We start from the raw sequence: 26,287 nt of genomic DNA, 5'->3' as shown, positions 1-26,287 counted from the left end.
AGTAAAGGGTGGCAGATGAAGTGGGCTACTCAGTGGTGAGAACAGGCTGGCGTTTTTTTACCTTGGTCAGAAGGTATCAGAGGCAGCTCCCGCATATGAGAGAGAGATATGCATCCTGTCTGTTCAGTTGATGTGGCTTTTCTTTTAAATTTTTCTGAGCAGCTTCTATGAGTGAACTTGGGCAGTAACCAGAGCTGCGTTTTATCTTTTTAAATATCTCAGCCTGAAATGCTGACAACCGCTGCAGGCTTCATGAATTTTTAATGCGGCAATGATTAGAGGGATGCTAGGGCCTCATTTCATTTTATTGGGCTCCTATGGCACTTGCTTCCTTTATTGTATTTAGACTTCTTTCCTGAGATATTCCCCAATCCAGACTCTGCGTTCTACTTCGCATGCTCACATTGTTCCCATGCAGTATTGAAGTGGTGTTGAGACTGTAATATTACATGCTTTCTTCTTAGCTACTGAACATTTAGAAGATTTAAGAAGAGGAGGATTCTTAAATTCCTAAAAACGGAGTTCAGCAAACCCAATTCAACAAATATTAGTTGATCCCTAGCTTAGTAAGTCTAACTCACTGGAAAAAACACAGTGATGTTGTTGGTTGGTTATGCAGTGGCAGACCAGATATTTGATGCAATCATGTGGTAGCTAGGACATTTACAGATCCGATATGGTATGGTAGGGAGAATGTTGCGGTAGAGCCACAGAGAATTATGAGCAAGAAAGGCTCATTGCCAACTAAGGGAGGAGTTACTTGAATTAAGTCTTTAAAATGACTGATAGATATTTGTGTGTTCACTTATTCATTCAATAAATATTATACACCTACTGTGGTCCTACATACAAATGCATGCTTCTCTGTACACCACAACAGAGGAAGAGAGGTGAAGAGCTGAGCATAGGCATTTGAAATGCTTCCATATGAGTGTAGTGGACATCCCTTCTACTTGCATTTCTTTGGTTAGTGCAAGTCACATTCCAGGCCTAACTAAAGGTGTGGGGAAGTAGGATATTCCTCTCCATAAGCCTGCAAGGAGAGGAAGCCTGGATAACTTCAATAAGTGAGAATGTCTGCAGAGAAGTCACACCATACAGTGTTCAGTTCAACAGGATCACATTGGGTGCTGTGTTGATAATAGACTGTAGGAAAGTAAGAACAATAGCAAAGAGACAGGCCAGTTGACGTCAAGGCTAGGGATAATGTTGGATAAGGTTGATTGCCGTGGACATGGTGAGAAGTTGTCATATTTTAGATGCAAATATTTTAAAGGTAGAGGCAACAGGATTTCTAATGGGTTGCATTTGGGGTAAGAGAGAAGAATCAAGAGTGACTTGATGGATTTGAACCTGAACAACTACAAGAATGTATTTGTCATTAACTGAAGCAGGAAACTGTTGGAAAGAACAGGATAGGGCAGGAGATCAAGAGTTTGATTTTAGACATGTGAAAATTGAACATAATTATTAGACAGCCAAGTAGAGATATTGGATAGGCCGTTACATATACAAGTCTCTATTTCAGAGGTAGGATCTGGGCTGTAGATACAATTTAGAAATGTCAGGTGGAAGGTGGTACTTAAAGGTATAAACTAAATGAGAACCCATGGTGGGTAGATAAAGAACTGAGTGAGGCCTGGGGCTCTCTGACTCCATGAAGTCAGAAAGAACCAGCAGAGAAAACTGAGAGACATGGCCATGAATAGGAGGAAGATCCAGGGAGTGTACAGTCCTGGAAACCAAGTAAAAGTGTTTTGAGGAGGCAGGAGTTGTTACTTATGCAGCATTCTCTCTATCGAGAAAGCTTTTTATGTTTTATGTCAGCTGATAAGCACCACAATCCTGTAAGGCAGATACTAACCTCATGTAGATCAGAAAACCAAACCTCAGAGAAAAATAATTTATTTGAAAATATTTGATTGATGCCTTTCATGTGCCAGGTAGAGTACCAGCAATAGAGAATTTAAAAAAAAAAAAAAAAAGCAAAAAACCATTAAGGTTAGCAAAGCTCATACTGCAAACCTAGATTTATCTGGTTCAAGCCTTCACCAAGACAGACTATGAAAAAACATTTTACAAATGCTATTCTTCAGACCTGGTGCTTAGACAAACTGAAAGGAAATTAAGGTTAGTTGTGGAGAAAGAAACATGAAGCACATGGATTTTCCTTTTACATTTCAAGATTTATTTTCTAAGGAGATTTTTCTCTGTGCCCTAATAATCATTGTTTCTTAATTGCTTGAAAATATGGTAGTAATTTGACCCCTCAACCTCCAGGGGACTAAGAAGGTTAGTTAAAATATAAAAGAGCTAAATGATGAGAAAGAAAAAGGAAAAAACCATTGTTAGTAGAGTGAGTTAAGACATTCTGTGCTTTGCTAACCACATTCTAGACGTGTTCAATAAGTAATCGATGCAGTTTCTCTTTGCTTTCCTTTTTGAGAGTTTCTAGTGATCAATGTTAAAAATAACTTTCATTGTGGCAAATAATAACTCAGACTCTTCTGTTCTTCTCTGTTTCTTCTAGATCATGTACAAAATGAAGAAAACTATGCACAAGTTCTTGATAAGTTTGGGAGTAATTTTTTAAGTCGTGACAACCCAGATCTTGGCACCGCTTTTGTCAAGTTTTCCACCCTTACGAAGGAACTGTCCACTCTGCTGAAAAATCTGGTAAGCCATTTCATAAATGACTTTTTAAAAAATTAGCATGACCAAGGTATAATAAGATTATGTAAAAAGAAGATTTAAATGTTAAAACTGGTACATCTGGGTATCTATGGGGTAGAAGTATGTTGGAGTTCTCTATGTGGGGTTTGTATTCTTTTTTTAAATAAAGAACCATTTATTCATTTAGATTTTCATTCATTTTCAGCAGTTACGTCTTTTGTTTCATTTTTCCTATGTAGTACTACAGAAGAAATCACAAATGACGTAGAATTAGTTAGGCAGCTCAGAGTCAGTGTTCAATGGGGCTGTTTTTGACAAGTGTTAAATGTATGTTGGTAGAATGAAGACGGAGAAGGGAGTAAAATGGCCCATGCATGGAGTTGTGACAGAGCTGTGTTAGAGGTGTGATGGAGCTCACCACTGTTCTGCATTTTTTCTCTCAGACAGACTGTCCATGAGGCCCTTCTGCATCTGGGGGCAGAAGGGCCAAGTACACTGGGGTCTCCGCCCTTCTTTGGGACTTTTGGTGGTGTTAGGCCCTGCCATGTCAGTTCTCGCCCTATAAATTTGAGAGTACTTCAAAATTAAAAGTTAAAATAAAATAAAAATAACAATTTAATAGCCCCTTCCGCAGTCATCAGTTCTGAAAGTTAAAAAAAAAAAAAATAGACCTGCATATATAGGTCACTTTTAAGAAAATCCCATTGTGAGAGTCCTAGAATTTGTACCTTTGACCCATTTGATAGCAGGGTAGAGTTATTGAAACCAAGAGAAACTGATTAACATAAACTCTCCTATATTCTAGCACTGATTTTTTTTTTTTAAGATATTCTTCAGTAACTTTTGCTATCTAATTGGTTAAAAGAGTAATAATAATTTCTGCATAAAGAATACATTAGAAATATAAATTACAAGTATTACGTTTCATTTGTGTCAATATGGAAAAACATTTTGATCCCGAATCTAGAACTCAATCTCAAAAATTACATTACTATGAGTAAGTTACTCAAATATTGAATAGGCTTATGTGGCCTTATCTGAGAACCTTACCATAAGTCCATTTGTTACAAATTCCTAGCTTACAGATGAATACAGCCAATTTGAAAAATGAAATCTACCTTTCTGCAGCACGTTAGCATGAATATTTGACTAATCAGAATATTTTGTTCTATCGTACTAGATAAATGTATGTGTAAATATGTGTCTGTCTTCCTGACAATTTGATTTTAATTGGTGGTTTAATTTATCTTATATGGTAAATCTGCTAATCTTAAAGAAAAGTGTTGAAAATATAAATTTTTTTAAAATTATTTTCAAAACTTAAAAAAAAGGATAATTTTGAATTTAGGGCCTATATGTTCTTTCTCATTTAGGTGTGTTTTATGAATTGATAGTTCTGTAATCTTAGATCAGTTACATCTCTTTCATTCAAAAGAGTGCCATCTCCTTTCTGCTTTCTCTGGGTTTTACCTGCCTGTATGCTGGTGGGATTGCCCTAAGGGCCATGTCATGGAAATAGAAGAAGTAGTAAAATTTACTGGCAGTCCACTTCGGTAATAACTGGTAAAAGACTTCTACGTGGTCATAGTGATAATATACAAACTATGATATTGTGAGCCATTGATTATATACTTTGGATGGACTGTCTGTGTGTGAAGATATCTCAATAAAAATATTAAATGATAATAATAATAGTAAAAGCCTTCCTAAGGGAGGAGGCTGTTTTCCCTGCAGTGGCTATTATCATATGGATATCTTGCCAACTTTACTTTTTAGGAGAAAAATGTGTTTAAGTCGAGTCACCACTTTCAAGTTTCCTGGACCAATAACGTTTCAGTGCTTTCCTACACTGCAGGTTCCTTTACATCTTTGTGTATAAATGCTATACACACACAAGTCAGTGGCCGTTCATGCAGATATTCATTGTCCACATTTGCTTATCTAAGACACATGCTTATTTCAGTGTAAAACAAACCAGTATTTATTGAACACTTATAATATATCAGGAAATATGGAGGTGCTTTATGCACATTGTTTCAATTAACACTTTACAACAATCTTAAGAGTTATTATACCTATTAAACTGAGATGCAGTGAGATTATGTAACTTGTTCAGTCATACTGGTAGTAAGTAGACTTGAATCCAAATACTTGGTCTCTGAATCCATTGTCTAACATTAATACTATAAATACTATCTCTGTTATCTTATGCTCTGGTTGTTCTTTTTCCCTAACTTAGAAGAAATGTTGTTGTGATATTTGCCTAACTTGAAGAAGTATGAGTCTGCCAAATGTACCCCAAGCTATAGACCTTCTTCCATGTTCACTCCCCTTTAAGGAGTAAATGTCTAAGAAAGATCTAAAAGAAATTATAAAGACCTAAATAATTTAATAAAAAAATAAAAGCAAAACATTTTCCCTCTGAAGGTTCTGGGGCATTCCTGATGATGGAGCAGGTAGAAGAATTTGTACCCAGTTCAATTATAAGAGAACACTATTCTGATTTTGAATGAAAAGGCATTCCCAGGAGTTTATACAACCTGGGAACAGCCAGCAGCTTGCCACTTCCTTTTTTTGTGCTTTGTCAGCAAAGGGAAGAGCAAACCAGGTGGCTCAGGGGCTACATCTTCGAGCAGAGGCCTTAGAGACAGCTGAGTTCCCTGGGAAGAGAAGTGTTTCTGGATCTGCTTGCAAGCACTGATAGGCACAGCCAAAGAGTTCACCCTTTTGAAGTTCCAAAACACCCCCATGGAAACCAGTATTTCTCAGAAGATTTCTGAAAAATCCATTTCTCTGAGGCTGGAAACATTAAGGAGTAATTGACACAGTGAAATTTAGAAAAGAAGGTCATTTGGTATTTTTAAAAGGACTTTCTAAATTTTATCCTCAGTTCAGTTGGCAATTACCATATGTTTTCTATATTTCAAAGTCTGTGCCTAAGCACTGAAAAATGCCATTTTCTAATTAAGATATTGCTTATGATGGGTATTTTAACAGTTTTTACTAAAACATTACTCATTTTTTAGGAGGGAAAAGAAAAGGGTAGATAGTTGGTATAGGTCTTATACTTTGTTAAATAATTAAAGTAAGCAACTGGTATTACAAGTGAGGTGTTTTAGGAGTTTCTGGAGGGGTGGTCCTGAAAAATATCAACCAAATGACGGTGAAATCTCAACCATCATTCTGATATTGTGTTTTGGTTTTGGGTTTTTTTTTTTTTTTTCTTTTCTTTTTCTGAACTTTTCAGTGTTATGGAAGGTCTAATGATCATATGGAATTTACATAATAACTCCAGGAGCTACACAGATATTGGTGTTAACATCACTGCAGGGCCAAGACCACTTTTAACTGACAGCATCTAACTTAACTTTTTATAGTCTGAAGACTGTAACAAGTCTTTCAGTTCTTGCAGTTCCAGCTGATTACTTTGTGCTCATAACCAAAGTTGATGGACCAAGTCAGTTTTGAAGTAACTTGATTTTCTTACTTCTCCTCCTCAAAATAATAAAACATCATTCTTGTAAAAAGTTGTTCCGCCTCATGGTATAGGATTAGAAAGGCTATGACACATAGATGGTGGGAGGGATATGGGTGTCAGTCTCAGTCAGACCTGGCATCCTAGTTCTCAGCTTACTAGCTTTATATCACTAGGCAGATAAATCACTTAACTACTTTAATATTGGTTTCCTAATCTGTAAAAGCAAATATTATCTTTTGCTTGGTAGTGGTGGGATTTCAGTAAGATCATGAAAGTAATTCACTAAGCATAGCAGCTGACACATGAAATTTGCTTTATAAATGCAAACTTTTATTATTATTTACGTCTTCTTGTTTAATCTTTACAGTAACTCCCAGCATAAAGGCAAGTATTAGTAGTCACAACCCATTTTATAGGTAAGTGCAGCAAATCTCACAACATAAATATGCTTAGTATACAGTGGAATTTTGGCTTGAACTCAAGTCCTCCAACTATAAATTCACACAGTTGTAGCAACACTGCCCCACAAATTAAAAAGTAATAATGTTATTATGCTAATTTTAAAATGCTGCATACCCCAGAAAAGCCAGGTCCTTAAATCCTGATTCATTATCACAGGGTGGGAACACTATTGATTAGATTATCTCCATGAGGATGTGGCATGCTCAATTGTGAGTGTGACCTTTTGGTTAGACGGAGATGTGACTCCGCCCATTCAAGGTGAGTCTTGATTAGTTTACTGGAATCCTTTAAAAGGGGAAACATTTTGAAGAGACCTCAGCTGCAGATACTTGAAGAACAGTTGCTTCAGCGTTGACAGACACAGATGTTTGGAGATGCTTGGAGTGCAGACAGAGAGAGCAGATGCCTAGACATGGGCAGAGTCCAGCAAACATCGCCATGTGTCTTCCTATGAGATCCTAAGCAAACCAGAACTTAGAGTTGTGTTCAGGAGTTGCTAAAAGAAGGCTCAGACTCTTAGAGAGGAAACCACAGGAAACAGAGGCTGAAAGCAATGGCACCCAAGAGTAATGGACCAGCAAATGCCAGCCACATGCCTTCCCAGTTGACAGAGTTGTTCCAGACGCGTCAGCCTTTCTTAAGAGAAGGTAACCTCTTGTTGGTACCTTAATTTGGACATTTTGTGGCCTTAGAACTTGTAACATAATAAATTCTCTTTATAAAAGCCATTGCATTTCTGGTATATTGCATTCCAGCAGCTTTAGCAAACTAATACATTTGCTCTTCGTGGACTGTGCTGATGTTAAAGGCCTACCTAGTCTAATGACTTAAAACCTGTACTATTCGTCATCAAATTCCTATGTGTGTTTAGCTTGTAAAGTGTTTTCTTGTCTGTTTTTTCACTTTTATTTCTCTCTTCAGTGAGTTATATATAACATATTGAAAAGAGCAAAGTGTTAGATAGTAGTTCTCAAACGTTTTTGGGTTTAGGAACCTAATCTTAAAAATGATTGCAGAAACCAAAAAGTTTTTGTTTATGTGGACTCATACTACTATATTAGAAATTAAAACTTTTAGTATTTATTATTTTATTTTAAGGTAATAAACCACTTCATATTAACATTTTTTATAGAAAGTGACTATTTTCCAAAACAGAAAAAAATAGAAAATTGGCATTGTTTCACATTTTTACAAATCTCTTCAAAGCTGACTTGCAGAAAAAAACTAAATTTTCATATCTCCTTCTGTCTTTATTTTGTTATGCTGTGTTGTTTTGATTGATGTAAATTAAAAATGTAGCCTCACACAGGTAAGAGTCTTTTCATATAATTATGGATATTCTTCTTTGACACTTTTTCAAAACTTGACAAGTAGAAGTTTTGTTTGTTTTTCTTTTTACTTTTAATTTTGAAATAATTTCAAATTTACAGGACAGTTGCAAAAAAATAATACAAAACCTTCCTATAGGCATATCCATTGCTTTTAACATTTTTCTACCTGTACTGTATCATTTCGTCTTCTGAGCATTTGAGAGAAAGTTGAACCCATGATACTCCTTGAACACATAATACTTTATATGTATTTCCTGTGATTAAAGATATTAGTTATGTAATCCCTTAAATGTCGTTATCAAGTTTAAGAAATTTGACATTGATGCGAAGCTTATATTCTATTTTCCAATTTTTTCATATGCCACCATAATATCCTTTTGAGCCTTTACTCCTCCATTCACAGATCCTGTCCAGTATCATGTCTGGCATATAATTGTCATTATCTCTTTAGTTTCTCCCTTTTTTAAAAAATTGTATTAACATATATACAAAATAAACCTTCCCATCCCAACCCCTCCCAGGCATACCACTCAGTGGGATTAATCATAAGTCCAGAACCACTGATTTATCTTTGTATTTTGTACATTTGCCTTCTGCATCCTGTAGGAAGTAAAAAGTGGAGTTGGAAACCAAAAATAAAATAGTATTGGTATTTGTATTTACCCCTGTTATGATCTTTATGTGCTTTAAGTCAGTTGCCTAGTGTCCTTTCCTTTCGACCTACAAGAGCTCCCTTTAGCATTTCCTGTAGGTCCCGTCTAGTTGTGTTGAAGTCCTCAGCTTTGTTTATCTAGGAATGTTTATCCTGCTTTTTGCTGGAATTCTTGGTTGGCAGTTTCTTGTTTTTAGCGCTTAAAATATGTCTTCCAACTGCCTTCTGGCCTCCATGGATTCCAGTGGGAAATCAGCACTTAATATTACTGTGGCTCCCTTGTTTCTGACACATTGGCAGCTTTCAGAATTCAGAATTCTCTCTTTACCTTTGGCATTCGACAGTCTGATTACAATATGACATGGTGAGGGTCTATTTAGGTTTCTTATTTGGAGTTCATTGAATATCTTGATTGGGCCTATTCATGTATTTTGTTAAATTTGGGAAATTTTCAGCCATCATTTCTTCAAATACTCTCCCTGCCATTTTCTCTGTTTCTTCTCCTGGGATTCCCACAATGTATATAATGGTACAGCTGATGGTATCCCTCAGGTTCCTAAGTGGTAGTTTCTTAAAAGTTAGTAACATTGTGAATCTGAAACTATATAAATGAATTTTAAGTATTTGGAAGCTGCTAAGCTCAGAGTGACAGATACACATTTCTGAAAATCTTAACTTTTTCCTGAAAGCTCCAGTATTAACATTGGCAAGAAATACTGCTGGTTTCTTACTTTGAAGTGGCAGTGTCAAATACCTATGTCTGTCAGCTATCTAAGTTTGAATAACCATAGTTTGTCAGTTAGTCTTTCAAGTAAAAATAGTATTCCATTAAAAAACAAATGGCCAAACAATGGCTAGTTCAGCTTACAACTCAGACAACTGCCTGTCTTTTCTCAAAACAACCATCCTGTTTCAATATACCTTAGAAGTACTTACTGAATATTTTTGTTTCAGCAAATACAGAATAATAAAAAAGACATATAATCTAGAGCTGGCTCTAATAAATGACTAACTTTTACAGCTTCACCATGACCTCATGGTCGTTCTTAAGTGAAAATAGTCTCTCTTTTTTTTTTTTAATCCTGTGAATGCATGGTTGTGAACCTGAAGAATACAATCGCTGCTGTTAAAATTTGTGGCAATACCTTGATTCACACTAAGACACAAGCAGATTTACCCATCCTTGCTTTTGCACTAGCTGTGCAACTGTTAACACAACAAAAAAGTCAGATAACTTCTAAATAGTATTATGAAAACAGTTTTGACCTTGGTGATCTCTAGGGTCTTTGGAGCATACTTTGAGGACCACTAGTATTAGAAATCAAAGGCTTTGTTAGAATTTCAGCCCTGCCATTGAGTGGGTTAATCCTACCTAATTTACAAGCATGAATTTCCTCACTGGGAAAGTGGGAAAAAGTATCCCTCCTATTGATTGTGTGAGGATCAATCATAATTGTGTGAGGATCAAATCATAACACCCATGTGAAAAATTTTGCAAACTCTAGAACCCATGATTCACACACAGTGAATTATTATATTAGCACACCTGCCACAGGAGGCTTTATTTTATCTTATATTCTTATTATTAATAAAGCCCATGTCTCTTGGAAATTTAGAGGAATACAAATAGAAAATTACAATTTTTCTTTCAAATTCCCCCTGCCTGGAGATATCAGTCATTGATATTTGGAATTTATCTTTCTAGTTTCTTTTCTGTAGCCTGTCTTCTAAGCAACTCTGGTTTGCTGGTTTTCATTTAGTATTGGTGTCATAGCTTTACTGCTTTCCCTAGTTGGGACAGGTTATAGATTCAGAAACTTAAGAGAGTATGACTTTCCAAAGAACACCCTGTGACAGAGTCCTGATCCTTGGCTCTCGTCCCCTCCTGGTATGAGAGCTAATCCCAGGGCATCTGCTTGATGGAATCCAGGCACTGGGGGCAGAAATGGGATCATGGGCTCATCTGACCAGCAGGTCTGCCCAAGTACATATGAGAAGTCTTTTGTCTTTTATTCCCCTGCTTTTCATACCTGTGTGGGCTTTTGTTGCCTTAAAGTGAAACAGATTCAATTTTGGTTTTAATGAAAGAGAGAGTTTTAGCGAATTAATCTTGCCATTTTTGTATTTTTCTGATTAAAGTGTAAATTCTCCATATTAGAGACATGGGATAACAGATTAATATCTTCCAGGGTTTAAAAGGAAGGAAGCTGGATGAGAGGATGGTATGAATATAAAAAGGTAGTGGAAGGGACTTCCTCCGTGTTGATGGAGCAGCTCTCCATCTTGATTGCTGCAGTGGTTATACCAATCTATGCATGGTATGAAATGTCACAGAACTATCCACAATGCCATATCAGAAAAATGAGTGCTTACAAAGACTGGTGGAATTCATAAGGTCTGGAGTCTAGTTAATTTTACTGGAGCAATGTCACCTTCTTGGTTTTGACACTGTACTAGTCTATGAAAGATATAACTGGTAGGGAAAGGTGGGTGATGAGTACAGAGACTTTGCTGCACTATTTTTGCAACTTCTTATGAATTTTTAAGTTTTTTCAAAAAAAAAATCTTTTAAAGAATAAGTCATCAAATTCCAGTAGTCAGGGAGGAGAAAGTAGAGAAAATGCTTAAAATCATAATTATTTTGTTATATTAAAATTTCTGTGTAAAACAGTAGAACAGAACAAAATTTCACCTCTCTAGTTTCTCTTATATTCTTTCAGAGAATTGTTCTGTAATCCTCAGCCCACTTCCTTTCTTTATAACACTTCATAAGTGTTCTGAACCAGTCTTTCTTCTTCTGGTGAATTTCTCACCCTAGTTAAAGTCCTTTATGTGTCTCTCTTCCTCAAATGCCAAATGACTAGCTGTTTCCTCCCAGAAGTGAGTTTATTTGTCATGTGTGAAAATGTTTAGGAAATGCTGCCTCTTAGTGGTGAGAAGCCAGAGAAATGTGGGCATGATCTTGTTTGTGGATGTTTTTAATATATTTGTGACATTAATTTAAGTGCACAGGTATTGAATTTGAGTCCTAGGTGATGATGATTACTCAGCAACTTCTTAATCTGTGTGGCCTTGGAAGTTACTTAAATTCTCTGGGCTTCCTCAGATTCCTCATTTATGTAAAATGAAATTAATTACACCTCCTTGCAGTATTCTTTCATGATCCATTCAAATATTTATTTAGACTCTACACAAGCACTGTTTTTAGGGAGTAGGACCACAGAAGTGAGAAGAACACACACAAGATCTCAAGTCCTCTTTGAGTATACTAGAGGGCACACTACAGTCAGATGGGAAAAGGCAAGAGAGAGAGGTCTGGAGGAGAGTCTAGAAATTAAGACTATCAGTAAAGGTAAAAAGAGAAAAAAAAATTAGATATGGCATATAAAATCCAAAATACAAAATGGTAGATGAAAGTACTGCCTTTACAGTAATAATACTAAATATTAATGGATTGAACTCCCCAATCAAAAGACATAAGCTGACAGAGTGGATTAAAACACAGGACCCATCTATATGCTATCAACAGGATACTCATTTTAGATCCAAGGATAAACATAGGTTGAAAGTGAAAGGTTGGGAAAAGATAGTTCATACAAACCACAATCAGAAAAGAGTAGGAGTAGCTATACTTAGACTTCAAATTAGATTTCAAATATAAAACAATTAAAAGAGAGAAAGAAGGGCACTATGTATTAATAAAAGGAATAATTCAACAAGAAGACGTAACAATCATAAATATTTATACACCAAGCCAGAGTGCTCCAAAGTACATGAGGCAAACACTGCCAACATTGAAGGGAAAAATATACACCTCTACCATAATAGTTGGAAACTTCAATCCCTGCTCTCTTCAATGGATAGAACATCTAGACAGAGGATCAATAAAGAAACAGAGAATTTGAATAAAACAACAAATGAAGAAGACTTAACAGACATTTAAAGAACATTATACCCCACAACAGGAGGATATACATTTTTCTCAGGTGCTCATGGATCATTCTCAAGGATAGACCATATGCTGGTTCACAGAGCAGATCTCAATAAATTTAAAAAGATTGAAATCATACAAAGCACTTTCTCGGATCATAATGGAAAGAAGTTGGAAATTCATAATATGCAGATGGCCAAAAAGTTCACAAATATGTGGAGGCAAAATAACGCACTCTTAAAACAATCAGTGGGTCAAAAAAGATATTACAAGAGAAGTCAGTAAATATCTCTAGGCAAATGAAAGTGAAAACACAACATATCAAAATATATGGGATGCGGCAAAGGCAATGCTAAGAGGGAAATTTATTGCCTTAAATGCCTGTATTAAAAAAAAGAAAGAGCAAAAATTGAGGAATTAACTAATCACTTGGAAGAGCTAGAGAAAGAACAGCAAACTAACCCCAAAGCAAACAAAGGGAAAGAAATAACGAAGATTAGAGCAGAAATAAATGAAATTGAGAGCATGAAATTGATAGAAAAAAATCAACAAAACCAGAAGTTGCTTTTTTGAGAAAATCAACAAAATTGATGAACCCCTAGCTAGGTTGACCAAAAAGAGAGCGAGAGAGAAGATGCAAATAAATAAAATCAGAAATGGAAGAGTAGACATAACCACTGACCCTGCAAAAATTAAGAAGGTAAAGAGTGGGTACTGTGAACATCTATATGCTGATGAACTAGACAGCATAGATGGAAAGGACAACCTCCTAGAAAGGCATGAATAGCCAACATTGACTTGAGAAGAAATAGATTACCTCAACAAACTAAATACAAGTAAAGAGACTGAATCAGTCATCAAGGAGCTACCGAAAAAGCAAAGTCCAGGACCAGATGGCATCACATGTGAATTCTACTAAGCATTCAAAAAAGAATTAGTACCAATCCTGCTCGTATTCTTCAAAAGAACATTGAAGAGGAGGGAAAGCTCCCTAACTCATTCTACAAAGCCAACATCACCCTAATACCAAAGCCAGACAAAAATGCTACAAGAAAAGAAAATTACGAACCAATCTCTCTAATGCGTATAAATGCTATCAACAAAATACTTTTGGATAGAATCCAGCAACACAATTAAAGAATTATGCACCATGACCAAGCAGGATTTATTCCAGGTATGCAAGGATGGTTCAACATAAGAAAATCAATTCGTGTAATACAACATATCAACAAATCAAAGCATAAAAACCACATAATCATCTAGATTGATGCAGAAAAGGTATTTGACAAAATTCAACATCCTCTCTTGATGAAAACACTTCAGAGGATAGGAATAGAAGGGAACATCCTCCACATGATAAAGGGGATATATGAAAAACCCACAGCTAATATCATACTCAATGGGGAAACACTGAAAGCTTTCCCTCTAAGATCAGGAACGAGATGATATAATTTAGGAATACCAATAGTGGACAGTGATGGTGATTAAATGTACAAATTAAAAAGCCTCTTTTGCATGATGAAGAATAAATGAATGTCAGTTTTGCAGGGTGTTGAAAATAGATAGTATTTGGGAAAAAGTACAGTCAATGCAAGCTAGGGTCTGTAGTCAACAGTAATTTTGTAATATGTTTCCACTTAGTATAACAAGGCATTATGCCAAAACTAAATGTCAACAGGCAACAGGTGGTGGAGTGGGGGACATGGGAAACAGGTATGGATTATATATGGAAGAAAAGGAAGTGTCTTCAGATAGAGTATAGTGGTGAAGGCATGTCTGTACACTTAGGTTGGATTGTATGATGCGTGAATAACAAGTGCTACAGAAAATGCTGAGAAAGAGATGTACTAATTCACTGTTGGTAGGGAAACTGAGAGGTGCAGCCCCTTGGAGGGCAGTGTGGTAGTTCCACAGGAGGCTGGGAGTGGGTTTGCCTTATGATCCTGCAACCCTGTGGCTCAGTATATACCTGGAGGAACTGAGTGTGGGGACAGGAGTGGACATTTGTACACTGGTGTTTATGGCAGCAATGTTTCAGATCTACAGTGAATGGTGGTGCCTTCAGGGGAGGAATGGAAGGGGAAAGTGTGGTCTGTACATACAGTGGACTCCTAAGTGGCTGCAAGAAGGAATGAAGTTGTGAGGCATGCAACTTAATGAATGAATCTTAAGGACCGTGTGTTAAATGAAATGTCAGGAACAAAAAAACAAATAATATCATGTCTCAAGCATGTGAACTAACTGTAATATAAAACCACAGTGAACTAAAGTCCAGAGCATAGGTTATCAGGTTGGGGCCTGTTGGAAAGGGTCCTAGGTTGTAAGCTCTTGTAGTAGTCACATATATTCAGGAGGTGTAACTATTAATTCTAAATTCTGAGATACTGAGCTGTTTGTATATCGCCTGGTCGTTCCCAGAAACTTCAGGTATTTATGTGACACGTGAGACTAGTTAGAGCTCTGAAGCTATGAAAGTCATTTAGTACCCTATACAGGAACTGTTTAAGAAATTGAAAAAATGATCACACTTCGAGTAGAGATGTGAATAAAGCTGATTTGAATAGGATTAAGGTATATCAGTATACAGGATAAAGGATGATATCATCCATATTTTAAAACTTCAATTTCTGCATGAGACTAAAGGGAGAGATGTTTATTGGGTGCAAAATTTATATATGGGGTGGTGCATTTCCTAATTTAACTTGTATGGTCAGTTTAGTTGAGCACTACAAGTACATGGAATCTTGAATAGGATGAGAGATTTTGTTGGTTTGTCCAGGTTGATTGCTCCAATAAATCCCAGAGTGATTTGGACAGTGAATAAAGAAATATTTGCAAAGTCCCCTTGGGAGACTAGGGAGAAAGGAAATATTCAATTCCCCCATTTGGGGAATTTCTGATATTCTAGCAGTGGGGACAACCAAATAAAAAATGCCTAGCCCTCAATCTTGGGATTTGCCCCTATGAAACTTATTCCTGCAAAAGATAGGCTAAGACTACTTAAAATTAGGCCTAAGAGTCACTCCCAGAGAACCTCTTTAGTTGCTCAGATGTGGCCTGTCTCTCTCTAAGCCATCTCACAGGTGAACTAACTGCCCTCTCCCCCTGTTTGGGACATGACTCCCAGGGGTGTAAATCTCCCTGGTAACATGGAACAGAAATCCTGGAATGAGTCGGGATGCAGCATTAAGGGATTGAGAAAGTCTTCTTGACCAAAAGGGGGAAGAGAGAAATGAGACAAAATAAAGTGTCAGTGGCTGAGAAATTTCAAATAGAGTCGAGAGGTTATCCTAGAGATTATTCTTATGCATTGTACAGATATCCCTTTTTAGTTTATGGTGTATTGGAATGGGTGGAGGGAAGTATGTGAAACATTTTAGCTGTGTTCCACTTGCTTTGATTCTTGAAGACAATTGTATAAAGATATAACATTTACAGTGTGACTGTGTGATTGTGAAAACCTTGTATTTGCTGCTCCTTTTATCCAGAGTATGGACAGATGAGTAAAAAAATGATAAATAAATAAATAAATAATAGGAATAAAGGGTAAAATAAATTGGGTGGATGGAAATACTAGTCGTCTATGAAAGGGAGGGGTAAATTGTATGGTTTGTATAAGGATTTTCTTCTTTCTTTTTATTTCTTTTGTGGAGTGATGCAAATGTTCTAAAAATGATCATGGTGATGAATACACAACTATGTGATGTTATTGTGAGCCATGATTGTACACCATCATGTACATGTACATGGAATGTATGCGTGTGAAGATTTCTCAATAAAAATATATTTTTAAAAACGCATGGTACCAAAATTATGTTCAGTCTTTTTTTTGTTGTTTTTAACCATCGCAAGAAAATTACAAAAAGCATTGCTTCCTAAACAGGCCTCCCTGCTCTAGTCCCAGCATCAGGCTTTCAGTGCCTGGGATCTCTGGCAGAGAAGTGAAGGAGTCAATAGAAGAATTGCATCTGTTAAATTCCCAAATTATGAAATGGGGGCAAGAAAGGAGAAATTGGTGGATTGAAATTGATGGATTTTAAACAAGCAGAGGAAAACCGTTTAAATGCCATATGTCTTTAAGAGCTCTACTGTACATTTGTTCTAACAAATATAGGTGAAACTTCTTTTAAAATAGTAGGAGGTACCCAGGAAGATTCTAGTCCAGCAGGACTCTTCTGCATCTGATTCCTTTTCTTCCCTGAGCCATTGAATTGTTCAATGGCTTGCAACAGAGCCTAAGTCTCGTTAACAGTTAGAGAGCGTTATTGCTTCACATCTGTTGAGGCACAGCAAAGATTTCTTCAGCTGCTTAACATTTCCTGTTTGCAATCTCTGACTGCTGGGTTTAGGTTTGAGTTAAAGACTTTTTAAAAAATTTCTCCTCTTTTTTTCCCCTCAAGTGGGAATGCTGGAAATGTGCAAGTTGGGTGTAGATCTATTTCTCAAGTTCTATGAAATACTGCAAAATGTAGAGAGTGTTGGTATGGTCAACAGTAAATTGGTAGCCACTGATCCCCTGTATTATATAATACATTAAAAATCTCATCTTTTTGCAAAAATGTTAGTCTATAGTTGGGAGGTTTCAGCATTTTATCTGCCAAACAGGCCCTCATGTCCTGACATATTTCATTGCCAGTTAATGTTGTGAGATATTTTACAAAATAGTATCTTTCCATGTGGGTGGGTAGGTAAGAGGGAGAAAGTTTTCTTTTCCTTTGCTATAATAATAAAGTTATGTTTACCGTAAAAATGACAGAAAATATAGAAAAAGTAAATTAAGAATATAAAGATTGCCACTAATTCTAACTTCCAGCTGTTAATATTTAAGAGTACTGAAACAATTTTAATAGGTTTATATACAGAGGTACTAATAATTTACCAAAAAAAAAGAAAAACCTCATCACCCAGGTCCACAAGATTTTATTCAAAATCCTTAGGTGTGTTTCAGAATTCAGAGTTTTACAGGTCTTAGAAAAATGATGGTATTCATAAACCGTATGTTATATAGCTCAGCAGTAGTTTCTTGGGTAGGTCCTCATAATGAACACAATTTTATTTCTGTAGTAAATTGTGTGATATTCACAGAAAATGACTAAGAAAAGTCGTACATCAAACTAGAGCAGAGTTTAGAAAATGAATTAAAGTCAGGCCAGGTTTTATTATCGAGATAAAAAATTAATAAATTCTTATATTGTAAATATGTTTTGTGACCTTTTTTTAACTTGATAGCTCTCCATGACCATACAAACAAAATTTTAAAAACCATTTAAAACAGACTACATAGTAATAATTAGACCATAGCTGATCCTATATATAGAATTTGAATTTTACATTATCAACACAAGTATACCTTGTTTAAAATATATCCAATATAAAAAATTCCTCATATATTGCAGGCTGAATCTAAAGTGTTTTTTTAAAAGGACTTTTATATTAAATTTTTTTTAAATAGGGTCATGCCAGAGACTCGGGTTCGATTACTGGAGCCTGCCCATGCCAAAAAAAAAAGTATTTTAAATAGGAAGTTCAAATAATGTATGCAAAACAGGATTGAATTTTCAGCTGTGAATTTTGCATGTAATAAATAACTTTTCATCTAAAATTTGTGTGTAAATAGTGTGTTCATGTGGTTGTCAAATGTTATTCCATTTGAAACTGGCCCATAAAGCAGCACTTTCATACTAGAAGAGGCTTTTATGTTTTAGAGAAGTGGTTCTTTGTCTGGGGCAGGAACTTTACACCGGGAGCATTTGAAAATGTGTGTGGAGCTGTGTTTTGGTTTTGTTTTGCCTGTCATATGAGGAGAGAGAGGTGCTAAGATTTGGCGGTAGTGGTTGTGGGACAGACATGCTAACAATCCTGCAGAGTCCAAGACAGGAACTGTCCCTGACTGATGCCATCGGTTCCATTCTGAAAAACCATGCTCTGCCTATCTCCTGTTACTTCCTAATAGGTGTATTCATATGCAGATGTAGGAAATGATTGAGCTGTGGTCATACTGAGTGTGAGGGTCCTTTAAAAAAACTTCCTACCAGTTACTCTTCACATCAGTAAAACCCAGAGAGAGAGGAAAGGGAGGGTGTGAGAGAGGAAAAGAAGAGGAAGGGGGTGGGGGAGGGCGAAAGAAAATGGATGCTTGCTAGAGGAGAGAATGTTACTAGCCATAAGAGAGAACTGCTGAAATGCGGCTTGGAAGATTTTTGTTACATTTACAACAGTGAATTAATGTATTTTTCCCAAAGCCCTGGGTACTAAGAGGTTTTAGAAGGCATGCAAAGTTGGCATTAAATTCATTGAAACATACAGTGAGAGATGTATTTTTTTTTTGAGTTTTCAGTCAGTCTTCTGATCAGGCAGAGAAAGTCTCAGATTGGTGCTAGCTTTAACCAAGTCTCTAACGTTTGCTAATCAGTATCTCTTTTAAACAAGGATACAGCTCACCTTTGCTCAGAACTTTCAGATACTTTTCATTATTTTTATTTCATTGTTAGGTTTTCCTTATGCAAATAATAGTAACAATAGCTTGTATTTATAGCGCATCCTATGTTCTGGGCACTTACAGTGGTAAGCACTTTACGTGTTATATTAGTTAGGATAGTGTAGAATATGCGCAGTAGTAAATTAGCCCTTAAATTACAATGCTTATTAGTGTTAAAGGTTTATTTCTTCCTCATGTTACATGTCTGCTGAGGGAGTCTGCACTGCACAGTAATTCAGGAACTTAGGCAGATGAAGGCTACTCCACCGCAACAGGGAAAGGGAGAGACCGGGAAATCCTATTTTCACAGCTTTCTCAGACATATTTGTTCGTTTGCTTGAACTGTGCTCTTGGCCCCTCCTCGCTGCAGAGGGCCGGGAGGTGTAAGGCAGCCAATGGAATATTTGGTCAGCATTGCTATCTCTGTCTCATGTATATATACTTCTCACATCAGCCCTACCAGGTAGTAACCATAATTATCCTTATTTATAACAGCTGAGTAAAGTGAGTCACAGAGCATTAATTAAATATCAGAGCCAAGATTCAAACCTAAGCTGTCCACTCTGGAGTCCATACTCTGAAGTAGTACGCTATTGCCTTAGATGATGATGTCCTTTTACAGAAGTCATATAAAGTTTCCTTTTAAATTAATTTATTTAAGTAAAATATTGGATTGATTTACAGAACAGAAAGTAAACAATACCACAAATTTGTAAGGATGAGGCAAATGCTGTTTTGTGATAATTAAGTCTTCTATCTGCATGATCTTGATCCCAGAAGATTCCAGAGCTCCTTCTCCACCTTGGCCCAAATCTAGGAAGTATTGTGAAAAGCAAAAGCAAATGTTCTCTTTGGCTCAGAGAATTCTGTCAAACTGCTCCACATTCACTACTTGGACTTCTACTCTTCCTTGATTTACCATTTTCTACGCTATGTATGATCTCTTATCCGAATTCCTCCACTCTACCTACCGGCTTCAAATATTCTGTCTTGAACTGATTTTGGCTGCCTCAGTAGAATGTTGCCTCTGGGTCTTTCTTACCTCCACCCAATTTAACCCTCAAGCAGGCCCCCCGGATTGGGACCCAGTACTGTTAGTCAAGTAGCACAGCCCAGCCTCGGCCTCCAACCTTCACCCTAGGCCATACCAGGTCTTTGTGCAAATGGACAAAGACTCTGCGCTGGCTGGATCCTTTAGAAAAAGGAGGACCTTCCTCTGGACTGATGTCAGCCAGCACTAGGGATTGGTGAATGGAACAGGGCCAGGTTTCAGGCTCCACTTGTACAAAGTCAGGTGAGTACCTTTTTACAGTGTATGCCCTGTAAGGCCCAATGCATTTGGTTCTTCTTGTCTGGGAACACAGCAGTACTGAGAGTGAGATGCCATTCCCTAGAGGTTTCTTTGAAATGTGAGCCCATGCAATGTTCTTTGGGCTCTGACCTCAAAATGGATTGGGAAACACTGCCCTGTAACTCCACTGTCCTGCCACCAAGACTTGGAGATTTACAGGACACATTTGAATTTTAAAGGCTCTCAGACGTTGTGCAACAAAGAAGCCTATCCAATGTGATGCTGTCTTAACTTAATGGACTGCAGACTTTTTTGGTGTAGAAGATACATTAATATCCCACCCATGAAACCCACTTTGAGAAATGCTACTTTAGATTTTTTGTGTATGAAGAGAGGCTGGATTAGGTGAACTCCCATTTCATTTGTTTTGTTTGATTATTATTATTAATTTTATTCCATTTTACTGTAGAATTCCATTTCACTTAAGAATTTTATTTCTCATATGTATTTCAGTATATAGTTTCTGGTTATTTTAATTCCTGAATTTTTGCCCTTTCTTCTTTTTTGATATAGGCATTTAGGGCAATAAATTTCCCTCTTAGCACTGCCTTTCCTGCATCCCATAAGTTTTGATATGTTGTGTTTTCATTTTCATTTGCCTCAAGATATTTACTGATTTCTCTTGTAATTTCTTCCTTGACCCACTGGTTGTTTAAGAGTGTGTTGTTGAGCCTCCATATATTTGTGAATTTTCTGGTGCTGTGCCTATTATTGATTTCCAACTTCATTCCTTTATGATCTGAGAAAGTGTTGTGTATGATTTCAATCTTTTTAAATTTGTTGAGACTTGCTTTGTGACCCAGCATGTGGTCTATCCTTGAGAATGATCCATGAGCACTTGAGAAAAAGGTGTATCCTGCTGTTGTGGGGTGTAATGTCCTATAAATATCTGTTAAGTCTAGCTCATTTATTGTAATATTCAAATTCTCTGTTTCTTTATTGATCCTCTTTCTGGATGTTCTGTCCATTGATGAGAGTGGGGAATTGAAGTCTCCAACTATTATGGTAGATGTGTCTATTTCCCTTTTCAGTGTTTGCAGTGTATTCCTCACGTATTTTGGGGCATTCTGGTTCGGTGCATAAATATTTATGATTGTTATGTCTTCATGTTGAATTGTTCCTTTTATTAGTAGATAGCATCCTTCTTTGTCTCTTTTAACTGTTTTACATTTGAAGTCTAATTTGTTGGATATTAGTATAGCTACTCCTGCTCTTTTCTGGTAGTTATTTGCATGAAATATCTTTTCCCAACCTTTCACTTTCAACCTGTGTTTATCTTTGGGTCTAAGATGTGTTTCCTGTAGACAGCATATAGAAGGATCCTGTTTTTTAATCCATTCTGCCAGTCTTTGTCTTTTGATTGGGGAGTGTAATTCATTAACATTTAGGGTTATTACTGTACGGGTAGTACTTTCTTCTACCATTTTGCCTTTTGGATTTTATATGTCATATCTAATTTTCCTTCTTTCTACACTCTTCTCCACACCTCTCTCTTCTGTCTTTTCGTATCTGTCTCTAGTGCTCCCTTTAGTATTTCTTGCAGAGCTGGTCTCTTGGTCACAAATTCTCTCAGTGACTTTATGTCTGAATTGTTTCAATTTCTCCCCCATTTTTGAAGGACAGTTTTGCTGGGTATAGAATTCTTGGTTGGCAGTTTTTCTCTTTTAGTAATTTAAAAATATCATCCCACTGTCTTCTCGCCTCCATGGTTTCTGCTGAGAAATCTACACATAGTCTTATTGGGTTTCCCTTGTATGTGATGGATTTCTTTTCTCTTGGTGCTTTCAAGATCCTCTCTTTCTCTTTGACCTCTGACATTCTGACTAGTAAGTGTCTTGGAGAACGTCTGTTTGGATCTCTTCTCTTTGGGGTGCGCTGTACTTCTTGGATCTGTAATTTTAGGTCTTTCATAAGAGTTGGGAAGTTCTCAGTGATAATTTCTTCCATTCGTTTTTCTCCTCCTTTTCCCTTCTCTTCTCCTTCTGGGACACCCACAACACGTATATTTGTGTGCTTCATATTATCATTCAGTTCCCTGAGTCCCTGCTCATATTTTTCCATTTTTTTCCCTATTGTTTCTGTTTCTTGTGGGATTCAGATGTTCCATCCTCCAGTTCACTAATCCTAACCTCTGTCTCTTGAAATCTACCATTGTAGGTTTCCATTGTTTTTTTCATCTCTTCTACTGTACTTTTCATTCCCATAAGTTCTGTGATTTGTTTTTTCTAACTTTCCATTTCTTCTTTTGTTCATTTCTTGCCTTCTTCATATCCTCCCTCCCTCAATTCATTGATTTGGTTTTTGATGAGGTTTTCCATGTCTGTTCGTATATTCTGAATTAGTTGTTTCAGCTCCTGTATCTCATTTGAACTATTGGTTTGTTCCTTTGACTGGGCCATATCTTCAATTTTCCTGGTGTGATTTGTTATTTTTTGCTGGTGTCTAGACATTTAATTACCTTAATTAGTTTATTCTGGAGATTGTTTTCACTTCTCTTACCTAGGGTGTTTTCTTACTAGATGAATTTGTTGCCTTTCTGTTCTTTGACTTTCAGTTCAGCTTTTTCTGGACCTCTAGCTTAGGTTTTGTTTAACAGAGAATAATTTTTCAGTTCCTGTTTTCTTGTTTCTTGCCCTGCGTATATGGTGCCTTTTCCCTCCCCACCCTTAGGAGGGTCTATGTAGGTATTATAGACTCCAGCCGAGGTTTCCCAGACTAAACTGGCCTCCTATCAGGGGGAAGGCGTCACCTGCATCAGTTTTCCCTGAGGGTGAGACCCAGCAGGTTGAAAGACTTTCCTGTGAATTTTCTGGGCTCTGTTTTTCTTATCCTGCCCAGTATGTGGCACTTGTCTGTCTGCGGGTCTCACCAGCAAAAGATGTTGTGGCTCTTTTAACTTTGGAAGGCTCTCCCTGCTGGGGGCATGGTGGAGACAGAGGAGAGGTTGTAGGCTGGTTTTAATGGCTTCAAATGCCAGGCCCTGGGGTCTGAATTCCTTGAGGGAGGGATTCCACCTGAGTTGGGCTGCACCCCTCCCCTGAGGAAGGCACAGGTGGGAGACAGCCCTGAAAGCAGTCTGTTTCTGCCTATGCCTGGGGCAGTTGCAGCCCGAGAAGTCCTGCCGCTGAATCCAGAGGCAGCCAAGCCTCCGCAGAAACAGCCACAAAAACCTCCATTTCTTCCCCTTTCCTCTTTTTCTGTTAGCCCAATGAGCGACCTCCGCCTTGACCAGGTTCGCCTGAGCTGAGGGCCTATTTTTAGTAGTCAGAATTTGTTAATTAATTCCACAACAGGCGTTTAATTGTGCTCAGTCCCTGCTGCTGGTAAATTTCCTTTCCTTTCCCCTCTGGGAAGCAGCCTGTGGAAGAGGGGCGCCAGCTGCCACGGCTTAGGGAACTCACGGTTCTGGGGAGGCTCGCAGCCGGTCCAGCTGGTCCAGACTGGGGTACGCTGTGTGTCCGGTCACTGACATGGCTCCGGGAGTTGTTCTGTACTGTCTCTGGTTATTTAGTAGTTGTTCTGGAGGATGAACTAAAACGCGCACATTGCTAAGCCGCCATCTTTAGGTTTTCAGTTTCTGATTATTTTAAGCTGGTTGCTTCTTTACACCTTATGTTTCTTTTTATGTCAGTTTATACCTTCTCATACTTTTGTATCTCGAGGTTTAAACATGAGTAAGCAACCTACTGATTCACTCTTGAATTGGTATCTTTCTACATCTCCCACTAAAAATCTGTGAGCCTTTTTATCAGTTTATTACTCTAACAGTTTTAAGCAAATGAAAGTTCTAAATTATTACAATTTTGAAGTCATTAGATATAACTAATCTCAGATCTCTGCTTCATCACTTCTTGAGCTAGGTCACTAGAGACAGATTTTTTCATTCATTCATGCATTTATTCATTCAGAAAGCAGGGGTATCATGGAAGACCTCATGAAAGAGGGACCCTTGAGCTGAGCAATAAATAATTAATAGATATTTATGAAGCTCTCTTAGGCTAGCAGAAGCTGTTTTCCTTTAATAGAAACGTTGACATTAAGCAGTGGCTGATATAGTTGATATTTAAAGAGATGAAAGTTTATACATTAGTGTTCAAAAAAGAGGAAAGAGAAGACTTCAAAACTTTCTAAATTGTATCCTCAATTCCAAATGCCTAAATTCCAGCATTACCAAATGCCCAGTTTATTCCAGGCTCTGACCATCACTTTCTGTGTAAGGTATTGCTTCAGCAGAATATTTTAATGCATTACACTAAAACATTCTTAATTTTATAGGGGAAGATTGACATAAGTGTTGAACCAAATTTAATAACTTTCTGCTTTTGGTTGCTCACAAATAGAGAAAACTTTGCAGTATTTGGTTTCCTGGTAGCATTGCTGTCACAGGTATAATGTCTAAGAAGTTTCTGTTGCTGCCAGGATGGTCTTGAAGTATATCAGCCGACAGATGATGAATATAACAGCACCATTTAGGTAAATTATTTGAATAGTACAATTTTTTATGAGGATTAAATGAAATGAGTGTTAGTACATGAAGGTATGTACTAGGCAGACAGGCAGGACCCTCCAGGCAAAGGGAGCACCAGATGCCTCCAGCATTCTTATTAGTTAAGTGGAGACAATGATGTCTGTTGTGGGTGTTACTATTATGTTTTGGTAAGCCCTGTGTGCTTTTGGGTTTATTTTATTAGATTTTTTTTATTGTGTTAGAGAGTGCTTCCTGATTAAAAGTTAGTCTTGTAAAACTTGTATCATAATTATGATAAAGATGTCTACCGAAGGCAAGGAAAATGTGATTTAGTATTTACAGTATGGCTTTCTTCTAGTTTAAGCATAGCAAATTATAAATGACATGCATGGAAATGAAATTAAAGGTCTAAAAGTTGGTCATAAACTAATTGATGATCATTTGAAGCACGATAAAAAAATGTTTATGGTCAGGTCATCTTTTTCAAACCAAAGTCTAGCTCAATAGGTACTTTTTTCCTTTTACTTCTTTCTTTATTTTGGTCCTTTTGAATCTTAGTTACTCCCCTTTCCATATAATTATCCTTAAATGAAATCAGATGCAGCACATACACCTAAGAAAAATAATGCTTTCACTGTTCACTCTTGATGAATGTTGGAAAGAAAGCCATACCTGAAAAATAATAAACGCTCACTCGATTGTGAAGGAGAAAAGAATATATATATATTCACGATCTTGCAAGAATGAGTGCACAGCCAAAACATGGTGACTGGCTCACCAAGCGACAGAATGCCGCAGATGTTATACCCTAAGCTTAACATGCAAATCTCTCCCCTGCTTTTCCACTGATTGGATACTCCAGAGGTTACAGCCTATTGGAATAATATAACTAATTCAAATTTCCCACTGGAAGTTCCCACTTTTGATTATTTCTTACATCCCAGTGACACTGGTCATTACTTATTTTAACTTGTTTTTACCCATAAAAGGATCTGGCACCAATTCTAGGCTTACATCAGAGACCCTCTCCTTCCCCTGTCCACAAGACTGGTCTGAGCTTGTTTTGCAACATTTTGTGTTTAGTAAGTTTCATTCCTCCCAACCCATGCCCTTTTGTGTGAAAGCTGAACTTAGAATTCTGTCTTACAAATTCCACTCTCTTTCTTTTTGACCTTTTTAGTTTTCACATTTTAGTTCTTTTTGAAACTCACCAAGAGCATTTTCACATTCTTCATCGTAGGGCTCTTCCTCTTTAAGGGGGCACAAATTGTTTTGCCTGTACTGAACAGATATTTGCTCGGTTAGGAAAGTCTCAGTAACCCCCAGGCCATGGGATGATGCAACACCCAATTGCTTTGAGTACCCCTGCTATGATGATTAAAGAAGTTAACATGGACAATGTCACCCCTTTCCATTTCCCAAATCAGCTTTCTAACCCTCACATAAGGGGGTTATCAATTCCT

General features: G+C 37.1%; 1 protein-coding gene across 4 annotated transcripts in view; it reads left to right on the top strand.

The window, feature by feature from the left end:
- ASAP1 (ArfGAP with SH3 domain, ankyrin repeat and PH domain 1) overlaps window positions 1-26,287 on the top strand; it is a 401,437-nt gene that overhangs the window by 228,490 nt on the left and 146,660 nt on the right. For all 4 annotated transcript variants that reach the window (XM_077167668.1, XM_077167667.1, XM_077167671.1 and 1 more), the window contains one exon: window positions 2,531-2,676. In XM_077167668.1, the coding sequence (XP_077023783.1) occupies window positions 2,531-2,676 (146 nt within the window). The remainder of the gene's footprint in view (window positions 1-2,530; window positions 2,677-26,287) is intronic.

This window comes from Tamandua tetradactyla, chromosome 6, assembly GCF_023851605.1.
Source record: "Tamandua tetradactyla isolate mTamTet1 chromosome 6, mTamTet1.pri, whole genome shotgun sequence".
NCBI classification, from domain to species: domain Eukaryota; kingdom Metazoa; phylum Chordata; class Mammalia; order Pilosa; family Myrmecophagidae; genus Tamandua; species Tamandua tetradactyla.
This window is presented reverse-complemented; position numbering and strand designations above follow the sequence as displayed.